The 11663-nt window shown below is 43.6% G+C and overlaps 1 protein-coding gene across 1 annotated transcript; it reads right to left on the reverse strand.

Annotated features, from left to right (window-relative positions):
* Nucleotides 1-2028: 2028 nt before the first annotated feature.
* galr2b (galanin receptor 2b) lies at nucleotides 2029-9699 on the reverse strand (the record flags this gene model as incomplete). Its single annotated transcript, XM_079282729.1, has 3 exons — nucleotides 9589-9699; nucleotides 5478-5853; nucleotides 2029-2791 (listed from the first exon to the last, which is right to left on the reverse strand). The coding sequence occupies exons 1-3, from the start codon at nucleotides 9611-9613 to the stop codon at nucleotides 2029-2031; spliced, it is 1164 nt and encodes a 387-aa protein (XP_079138855.1). The 5' UTR covers nucleotides 9614-9699.
* Nucleotides 9700-11663: the final 1964 nt, after the last annotated feature.

An 11663-nucleotide genomic window follows, 5' to 3' on the forward strand; every position in this document is an offset into this window, starting at 1 on the left:
GAGGCAACGGGCAAGCAAACAAAGAAACAATAATTCGTCAGTGCGAAGGAGAATGTTCTGTCTGGAAATTGGTTTCTCCGGCTTCACACAATCTGAGCAGAACACGGCTAAAAGACAAGCAGCAGCTCTGAGGTAGGACACACGCTTACAGAGGAACACAGAGAGAAAGAGAGATGTACTGAGGATCTGCTTTCATCTGGAGAGAGAAGCCATGTCAATGCTGATCATCATTTCACAGCTTTTAAATACACAAAACACACGTCTTTTAAAACACACATCTCTTCAGTGCACCCATTGATAAACAATACTCATTTAAATATATAATATTTCACACCATAGAGAAACATGCCTACAATCATTACAAAATACAAGTAAAGCAAGAAAATGTTTTCTACCTCAATCTAAAGTCTTTGACAAACAACTGTTTCACGTTCATCAGAAACTGATACACTTCTTCCCAGATGTATTTGACACCTGATTCTTGAATGCTGGTATGAAATTGAAATGTAACTGAATGTCATATTTGTACACAAAATCTTTTTGTGTGTTACAGCATAATAGCATTCAAATATACCACTAATATCTTGACAAGAAAAGAACAGCATCTGCATGCAAGACTCAGAGGAAAACGGAGCAAAACAACTGCTCCGGTTAGAAAAACCACGAGCTCAATAAGAGAAGAGCACTTTAAAAAGGAGTCGCAATCAGACCAACGCTTGAGTTTGTGTGAGGGAAAGACCATAAACGCTACAGTCCCACATGGTTTCGGAAATGCTGCAGTGTTGTAATGACTGGCCTGTGGATGACCTGACAAGGAGAAGCACCACTTTGCAGAGGAACGCCATTTCTTCAGACTTTATGAGCAGGTTCAGACCCTGAATCTCTATCAAAACCTGTTTGAGGTCAAACAGAAGAACAAACAGTGCTGACATACATTCACCAACCTTTGAACACCTTTGGAAAGGTGAAACGCACGGTGACATTATGGGACACATTCTATGCTGCTTTTAAAAAGTGCTGTAATACTTCTCAAATGCTGAAAAGACTTAAATATCCAGTGTGTAGCCTTTATGGAAACCTTTTAGCAGAAGTGGAATGTAACATTCACAGGTTTTCATTCGTGGAAATCACCTAAAAATTGTTGTGTTTTGTTTTAGTTCGCTAAGAATACAGACAGTGCCCTTTCAAAACAGACCGCCAATGGCAGCAATCTACATTCAGTGATTCAGCCCCATCTCCTTAAAAATGATGTTCCCAACATGCATTGTGAGTTATGTCACGGAAACATGTTTTGTAGGAGACGGGGTTGGGTCGTTCCGACGACCTGAACGCAGATCCGGCGTGTCCATAAAGGCAGAATAGGTGGTGGTCTGTGGCAGCACCGTGGCAAGGTCGGGGAAATGTGGGCCAACTGCGCGAAATCACAAAGTAACCAACAAAGATGAGCAGAATGCCCGCACACTTTGATATTGTTGACACTGGGAGCACACCGGCGTTTGAGCTTTGTGAATATCTGCGTTTGTGTGCTGTTGTTGGTGTGATACGTTGCAAACAGAGCTGTTTGTTCGCAGACGTTCATGCAGCGGTCCTGCCTGAAGGCCAGCTTCTCTGACGCCATTGGAAAGGGGGCGTTGAGCCGACGGGTACTCAGTTGGTTGCAATATCACTGTTAAGATAAGACAATACACACTGGACCTTTAAATATATACCAAGCTTCAGGCCACAGTTAAGGCAAATGGTGGAAACATTTTTATTCTTAGTATCAAACCTTTGTGACTGAGTGTTTATCTGTCAGTGGAACATTATGGGAGTGGATATTTGACAAAGATGATGAAACAAACCCATATTTGGTTGTGGGTATGAACTGTATTTCAACACTTATCTGCGTAAATGTGTTTCATTTCATCTCTACTTTTTGCCACCAAACACTGACTGTCATTATGAGCATTTAACACATTTCTTGCTGCAGTGTCATGCTTTCACATAAGGCGATCTGTAATGAGCCCGTACGCGTTGCTGAATCACTGATCAAGTCTGCCGTTGAAAGGGCAAATTCAGTGTCACTGTGGCTTCTCTTGGCTCTCCAATCCGCCTGTTAACCATTTCGCACTCATTCTGTCGCACGTTCTCCTCGTTCATATGCGACACCTCCGTGGATCCTGCTTCGAACCCGGGCACGGTGTTGGCTACGTGGACCACGTGGACCTTATTCCTCCCGTTTTTACTGAGGATGCAGCTGAACACCTTCTTGAAGCCTTTGCGGAAGTGCTTGGACACCAGAGCGTACACGATGGGGTTGACACAAGAGTTGGCGTAGGCCATGCAGTGGGAGAGAAGCCTGAAGGCATACGTGGTCTGGTTGAAAGGGAAGTCTCCGTACAGGTAGCACAAGATCACCACGTGGTACGGCAGCCAGCAGATGCAGAAGAGCACCGTGACAATGATGATCATTTTGGTGACTTTGCGTTTGGCCCTCTTGGATTCCGACATGCCGTCCAGGGGGTCGACGGCCGTCCACAGGTACTTGATGGTTCGAGTGTACGAGAGACTCACGATCAGCACGGGGATGACGTAGCCGAACAGGAAGGTGCACGTGTCCAGCACCTTCCGGTTCTGCTCCTCCCAGCCGGGGATGCACACGGTGCTGTTGGCGTAGTCGATCAGGTCGTAGTAGCTGAGATAAGGACCGGCAAAGACCAGAGAGAGACCCCAGATGATCACCATGGCCACCACCGCGTTACACGGAGTCCGTAGCTCTCTGGAGCGCAGCGGGTAGCGGATGGCCAGGTACCTACGAACAGACAACACAGTGGCACGTGATCCAAACCACGTGGTGCTGAGCCGTGTGGGGCAGTGTCATCCTTATAGGCTGAAAGAACACTTGGTGGAAAAAATGTGTACTAATATAACAATAGTATGACAGAAGCTAAAAATAGTTTACGAGGTCAGGAATCAATGACTAGTCAGCCCAGTGAAACCAAAAGTGCACGATGACTTTACGTTTGTTACGTAACCTGCATAAGAAAGTCTGCTGAGGGCGCTTGTGATTTTCTGTTAGTAGTTCTATTGACACGTTATTATTTCAACACAAAACATCTTTTAGCATCATTAACCAAGTAGTTATGTTGCCCTAAACCTTACCAATCGATGTTATCCACGTGGCATCGTGCGTTTCTGTAAGAGTGATACGAGGCTGAATGTGAAATGTATTTATGAATCATATTTTTGGTTCAGAGACGTCGACATTCAACGAATCCTGTCGTTTGAAGAAACGTACGATGGGTTGTGTTTCGTCCACGCTGGTTTTTACTCAATGTTTTGACTGATGGTTGATGGAGAGAGTGGGGAGGCCGCAAAATCCTTTAACGAGACACTCATATCAGATTTTTCCGATTGAATAAAAAGAGTATTCTGGAGAAAAATTTGATTTTGAGGTGTCTACTCTCAGAAATAATTTAATTTGGCTTAAATGAAGCGGAGACTAAATGTTGAAAGTTGATTCCAGTATTACATTTCAGTTGTGGATCACAAATTGAACTCGAAATGTAATCCTTTTCTGGTTTCAACGGTGCAGCTGGCATATTACGAATGAGATGTTACGTCACGATGCAGAGAGCATTGTCTGAGGGAAGACAACGTGACAATTGATTGTGGTTTTACGCCCCCATTAGTTTGATGATATGAAGGGAATATCCACTAAGGAAGCTGCCACCTACACACTCGCTGTTACGAGCATCGTGGCTCACACTGAGGCTTCTGTGTTGGATGATAATCAGTCACACCTCAGTCGTTTGTGGGTTTCATTGAATACAAAACACCTCGGGGAAATATGTCAAACTGGCTGTAATATCCACAGAAGGGTTTTTGTTGGATTTTCAGTGGGATCGGATCGTCATGAAGAAAGAGCCTGATGTTTTCATGACAGATCCATACTTCACGATGTACTGGCTCAATCCACATGCTGTTTCCGTCTTCTCTTCCCAAATGCATCACTGAGTGATCATATTGGATTTTTGACCAAACATGCGTAACTGCAGCCTCAACTTTGTTTGTTTTAATGAGGAGGTTAAAAACAAATCGAGAAATTGAGTTTCCCATTTATTGGAGTTGGAGGCACAAATGATATATTGTCCTCCATTACCTCAGTTACTTGTTAAGTCAAGTATTTGTGCAAATGAACTCCCTGATTAGAAGCTATACTGGCAAATTGTTTTCGTTTTTTATTGAATCATTTTCACATGGGATATGTCTCTGGCATAAAATCACAGTCAACGTATGATCTGCCTTTGGGCGGCTCACTGTAGCAGCAAATACTTTCCATTAAATGTGTGTGTGTGTGTGTGTGTGTGTGTGTGTGTGTGTGTGTGTGTGCTGCTGTTCATTCAGGCTGAACTGTGATTTCATTCCTTCTGGGGATTCCTGGTCTAAAGTGTAACTGTAAGCTGTTGTTTTTTTTAAACTGGTTACACAGGAACTGAGGAGGAAGACAGCAGAAATCCGTTAAGATCCCGACCCGGTTGTCGCTGCTCTTTTCCAGACTGAGGAGGAAACGTCTCGCCGGTAGGCTGAAAGATCCATTGAACTCTCTAAATTGTTAATACAGCCAGTGTGAGCAAATGGTGTCGGCTGCAGAGGGCAGCTGCACACCGACTCTGTCCATATTGACTGAGCTGACAACGTTCCCAACAACTATAATGATGGCTTCGCGCTCCCTCTGCAAGGGATGTCATTTTAATTTTCTCATAAGATGGTTAATTACATATGCAGCATCTCTGTAAGGTCTTATTGGTCTTTTACATGACTGTGCACCTCCGGGGTATACAAGTGTGGACTTGAATAAATGCCACCTTACAGCCCTCCTTCATGATTATTTTAGGTTCGATACTCTTCGATGTCGTATAAATTTGCTCATACCGATATGATTCATGGAGATGGTGTTTTGAAGGAAAACGCACAAAAATGTGGAATGACTTTTTCATAAGATAACACATGAACCGTTGTATGAGGATGTGTCATGTAGTGTATTTACTGTGAGTAAGTGTGTGACCTATAGCTGTCATGTTGTAAAATATGTTTCTCAAAACATGAAATAGGCAGAATCTGGATTCATATTTGCATTTAAAGAGACTAAAAAATAAATTAGTTAATTGCAAAAATGTTAAACAGATTAATTGACAATGGAAATAATCATCGCGGTAGTTGCAGCCCCAGTAGAAACAACCTTTTGAAACAGGAATAAAAGGGCTTCATGGGAAATGCAACACTAACAATCACCCTCCTGTTCTCTCATTTGTTTACAATAATTATTTCAAGGTAATTTGTTTATGGATGTTGCTGATCATCATTTCACAGCTAACCCTAACCCTCGTGGGTGGGTGTATATGATTTAGCAAAAAGCAAGTATTTGCTGTGTTTTATGACATGCTGTTTACGCGCATAATTAAATACTGCCTCATATGGGTTGATCATCAACACACCTGTCAACAGAGACGGCAGCGAGTGTGAAGCTGCTGGCGTACATGGTGAGGTTGATGAAGAAGTGGACCACTTTGCACATGAAGGAGCCGAACACCCAGCCCTCCAGAGAGTAGATGGTGGCTTGGAAAGGGACGCAGAAGATGATGAAGAAGAAGTCGGCCACGCTCAGGTTGAGTATGAACAGGTTGGTTGTGTTGTAGCCCACCTGCCCGCTCCGCAGAAGCACGGCGAGCACCAGGCTGTTGCCGATGGTGCCCAGCAGGAAGATGAGGGAGAAAACCACCGATACAATCACACTGGTCGGGTTCAGCTGGTAGCTTTCAGAAACATTCGCCAGCCCTCCCGGCCAGCCGAAATCCTCAAAGTCAGACATTTCTGAAATATGAAACAAGAGAAGAGAGAAGATGTATGATGAATATAATTTATAATCACTATCTTAGAGCTTTTGATTGTTTTACTACGTCTTCCGGGTGGAAATCTTCAATCACATCAACTGACAGTACTGTACCTCAAATTCAGGCTGGCCAATCAAAGCGTAGCTTCAGCCAGCTCTGACCAGGGTCTGACAACTCCTCGACTGTGCTCATTTAATTCAGATTTTACTCATTTTCAGGCTGGGTTTGTGGATTTGTAGATAGTCATGGTTAAATGGTGTGTAGCAGTGATACAGGTTACCTAGAAACGTTGGAAGGATATACCTTTCTAAAATGTTACCTTTTTTGTTAAAACCTGTGGAGCTAACATTAGCAGAGTCCGTTAGCACTGCTATGCTACGCTAGCTACTGAAGGTCCACTGAATGTAAACACATGCTGCTTTTGTTTTTTAATGATTGTACCAGTGAAAAAAGACCTACCCGGCTTTACAGTAACAGTGTTGATCCTTAATTCTATTGTCTTCCGTCTCGATCGCCGGTGATGTGGTGTTTCAAACCTGCATGCACCAGAATATTTCTTTATCCAATTCGTCCCCAGTGGAGGCATGTCACGCATATTATTAAGACAAGAGTGAGAGGCTGTTGTTAATTGGCTGGTGATGCATTGCCCAATGTGTCCAGGGAATATTTTCACTGTTTAATTAAAAATAGGGTTGCAAAGTCAATCGAAATGGAGATGTTACCAGCCTCATTTAAATGGTAATGCCACATTCACACTTTGAATTACGGCTTTTATTTCATATATATTTTTTAGAAATGAGTGTCCCCTTTAAAGTGAAGATTTGATGCTTTTCCATGTACATCGCGGAGATAAGTTGGCTTCAAATATGAACATACGGTTTTTTAATAAGTGAGCAGAGCCACTTGCAGCCAGCAATTGGCCTCCTCTCCTCTCTGATTCAAGAAATTGTGTTTTAAAACCAGAGATGGCTGAGTGCCATCTTCTGTTATGTTCACTCTCTATAAAGATAAAGAGCAGGAGTCCATCTCAGCTGGGGGATTTGCTTTGCTTTGAGCCACAACACATCATCCATTCACGGTAAGCAGTGTCTAAGCCCTGCAATTTCTGACCAGTAATGGCGTCACATTGGACCCTCTGACGTGTTGCAGTTTTATAGAAGCAGCCTCTCTCAGGCTGGCGAGTCGTGCAAAATTGAGGCTTGAAAGTAAAGAGGTGCTCTTGATGGTGAAGTAGATGAGCTACAGCGAGCTACAGACTAAATCCGAACAAGGACGTGACATGACAAGAGCATTTAGTAGTAGATAAACTGCCATGGTCCTTCATTTTATTTAGAAAGTGCACTCATGTATCATGTTTTGTTTTACTTCCCGTCTGTGTGTTTTCCCGCCTTTTTGATTGTCTGCCCCGCCCTGATTCGTTTCACCTGTCCCTCATTAGTCCTGCACTCCTCTCACCTCATGCTCACCTGTTCTCACTTCCCCAATAAAGCATTCACCATTTATCTCGAGCTCTGTTCTTTTGTTGCGACACAGAGCTTTGTTTGCCTGTTTCTGAACTATTTGTGCAACCCTGTCCTCTACAACATTAGGTTCCCATACTACGCTGCACTCTCAATCATGTTTCGAGGGAAACGTACATTCTCAGTAAACAGTTTGAAACACGTGGTTAACGTCGTATGTTGAAACAAAACAAAAAAATCCTACCAACCGACTTGGTTAGATTTAGTAAAACAAAACTACGACCAAATTGAAACCAAACAAAAACTGACGAAAGTACTTATGTCGAGGCAACCACAGTACTTGGTTATGTCGAGGCATTCGCATCTTGTATTATTACTGCAATTCTTTTGTTGAGGTTGTAAAGAGCACACCTGAAACTACAATACCAACTGCTGTTCAAAAACCTCGGGTGTGATGATGGGCAGCTGGAAGCAGATGCAGCATATCTGCTTCAAGTGTATTTTAATCAGATCTTCATGCTGATTTCTGGTAAAACAAATCGAGGGAATTCCCATTTTTCTGCCAATGCAGACTTCCAAGCAACGCTTGTTCATTCATCGCTGACGGCTCCTAAATGGGGAAAAAAAAGTCCATGTCACATCGCCTTCAAACGGTGGCTTTCATTTGGAAATGTCAATTTTGTCTGAGCCTTTTTCGCGTGGAAACAAAACCCAAATTGAGTTACAGTAGAGAATGTGGATCCAATTCTGTTAAATCCTTGGTAAACTCCACAGAATTGATGGTGTGCCGGCAATTAAACAACCCACATACTTGATAACCCCATATGCCAAGCTAAGGCTACAACCATAAGGTTTTTTCAGACGAAATAATTTTTCTTGGAATCACCCTGAAGCAGGAATGTAGCTTGAGCTGAGTTGAACTGAATCGGCATGAATGAAGGTTGCTAATTATCCCACCTAAATGAACAGACTGGCTTTTTATATGCAAGACATGACGCATCATTATATAATGCCCCATCACAGATCTGTGGCAGAACAAATGTGATCATTTACAAAAGTCATGAAGCTGAAATGAAATAGCAGCGCTGAGAAGCTCAGACTGCAGCAAAGCAACTTGTTGATGGGCAGATTCGATTTTATTTCGGCTGTGTCTGATGATGACGATCACAGAAGTGTTGTCTTTTCATGACAGTAAAGCAAAAGCATACAGGGAACTAATATTCTGTGAATACAGACCAACACCAACTGATATCCTGTGAGAGTATTTTAAAGCTCCCTCTGGCTTTCATACTCAAATCTCAGCAATAACCAGCATAAAATGAATTATCAAACATTATTCAACTTTCAACAGCCTTTGAGTGTGATGCCAGTCTATTTGCACAATCACACTCGTGACTGAGAGCAAAATGAAGAGGATGCACTGATTACAGGCAAATGAATGACACTCTGAAGTGGAGATTGTCGGAATGTGTTCTTCTAAACCTCATAAAGGGTTTTATAGCATCGGCTGGTCGGTGCTGCAGAGCAACGTTCCTCATAGCTCTGTGTCAATGCCTGACTTAAGCAGCCTCTTTCATGGTGAGGCTGATTCCCCATTCTTCCCATAAAGAAAGACAATATGGACTGATAATACATATCCGACTGCAGTGGGATATCGGGGCTTCGACTCCGGTCAGAACCTGTGCGAGAGTCTCGGGGGGGATCAGAACAAACAGGCATACATGCAGTATGGGAGCTTTATGAGCTGGTAACAGAGCGTGTGGGACATTTGACTGAGCTCGGTGTGACTGTCGTAAAGGGCACAATTAGAGTTTTTGGAAAATGATTCAATGAAAAGTGAAAACAGCAGAGGCAGAGATTAGGAGGGTGATGATGGGGCTGTAGCACAACCCACACCAGACTCTGTGGGAAAACATCTTCATTTTCACAGGAGAGTCCTCAGCATTAAGATAAATGATGAGCGGGCACACATAAGACAACAGAATACATGCCCATATTTTGCATCTTTATCAATAAACCACGGCAGAATAAGTCATGTGATATTAAAGGCAGGTGGTAACACGGATTAAAAACATAACTTTAGGTATCTGCCGAGCAACTTCAACATTTCTGCATCTTGTAATGGGATGAATAAAAAGAAGATGCTGATTGTGTGTCATAAATGTGAACTGCAAATGCTCTTACCAGCATTTCCATTCCACACCAGCAGCAGAATCAGCATGCAGCTCATGGCAGATGCAGCATGATAAACCTACCGGGCTGATGATGGCTGGCCAGCATCCAAAGCTTCCTCTCAGATCAAGAACGAGACTCCCAGCAGACCTGCTTCCGTGCGCATACTCTCTACGCCGCAGCCTGTTCTCCCTGTGTGCGTCGCTATCTGCCTGTGTTGCTGGTATCTTACTCTTTCTCCGCCTCCCCTCCCCCCCTCCCCTCATCCAACCCAACCGCTCTCCCCCGAGGGAGGACTCCTCCGCCACAATCACTTTAATGTTCACTCTACACTGCAGAAAAGGATTGCAGAGCGGAGGTATGTAGGGAGGCTGCAGCGGCCGGTAAAGTGTTCACAATCACCTGACAAATAACCCTGCACAGCATCGATCGCTGCACATACACCCAGATCAGTCTTAAAATGAGGCAGTGACCTTTGCACTTGCAATAATCCTCACCATGGCTTGTTATGTAGTGAGTGAAACCGTTGCCTGCTGAGAGGGAACACATTTCAATTTAGAAAATCAATTCAGGAGGAGCACAAGAAAAATGGTGCCGTCTGTGTGACATTGTTGGAGCGGTAATTTGTGGGTAGCATTCCTAAGCATGTTATTTATTTACTAACCCACAAATCTAACTTTTAGAATGAGATTAATCACTTCAGGACTTGGATGCATCTGTTAAAAACTCGTTTTCATATTGATGTGCGAGACTACGCGGTTTGGGTAACAAATCTTGTGCTTTCGGTGATGTTTAAGGTGCATCTTTATTCATGACCATGGTGTCAATAACACCACCTCAAGCTAAACATTAATGCCTAATAGTGGAGGGATCTCAGTGGTTAACAGATTTGGAGGGTTTAGAAACAGTTATATGACCATTGAACAGTCTTGGCCAACAGGAAAAGGTATCATGAAATGCATGAAAGTCTCTCCTACTTGATGTTAAAAGCAGATTAATGAATATATTTCTTTTTTATTTATCGGACTCCTCCTGACACGTGCAGACTTATCTTCATATTTACATAATAGTATTGAGAATGCAATGTCCACATGTGGATGTGTCGTCCTTTGGCTCTCATGCTCTTTTTAACCCAATCCCCTTTCCCAATTATTGTACCTCCAGGCAACCATCAATCTATCTAGCGAGCACCTGTTAGCTACTGCACCTCTAATAAAGGATCAGAAGGGCTCCTGTTATGGGAGGTACTAACACCTTGGTAGTGAAGTACTGACTTTCCCCTCGTTTATTTACTCACTGGTTCAATTGCAAACCTAGATGCATCATCGCCAGTGTGAGTAGAAAACAATCCTGATTCAAGATGCAACCTCCCAACCTTCAGTCGGACACGTCCCTTCAGTCGGACACGTCCCTTCAGTCGGACAGGTCCCTTCAGTCGGACACGTCCCTTCAGTCGGACACGTCCCTTCAGTCGGACACGTCCCTTCAGTCTGACACGTCCCTTCAGTCGGACACGTCCCTTCAGTCGGACAGGTCCCTTCAGTCGGACACGTCCCTTCAGTCGGACACGTCCCTTCAGTCGGACAGGTCCCTTCAGTCGGACACGTCCCTTCAGTCGGACAGGTCCCTTCAGTCGGACAGGTCCCTTCAGTCGGACACGTCCCTTCAGTCGGACACGTCCCTTCAGTCGGACACGTCCCTGCCTCCACAAGTTCTGACATGCGGCCTGAGCTGCTGTCAGCAGGCATCCATCAACGGACTGCATGACATCGGGTCAGACCAGGCAGGACGGAGCATCATGTCCACACGGAGAAACAAAAGCAGGTTTCTTCATCCATTACTTTACAATATTTGTACTGATGGATCTTTAAGTCATTTCTGATTGCATTTAAAGGTTTTTAAATATGTTTGCCTTGTTTCTACAATATTTGACAGTGACGTGGCACAAAGTTATAAACGACTAACATCTCCTCAGGTTACATGCACTGACAACCAGCACTGGATTACAAAGTTACCAGTTTGATTCTGGTTATCTAACAGGAAGGTGAGGAATTTGGCCGGATAGTTTGGACGATGAGGAATTCTCGTCTCAGCGTAAGGAAAATGAACATTCAGAAATTCCTCTGGGTGTTGTTTTCAAGTCGGCGTTTCCATGGCA

The sequence above is a fragment of the Melanostigma gelatinosum genome (assembly GCF_949748355.1).
Source record: "Melanostigma gelatinosum genome assembly, chromosome: 13".
Classification (NCBI taxonomy): domain Eukaryota; kingdom Metazoa; phylum Chordata; class Actinopteri; order Perciformes; family Zoarcidae; genus Melanostigma; species Melanostigma gelatinosum.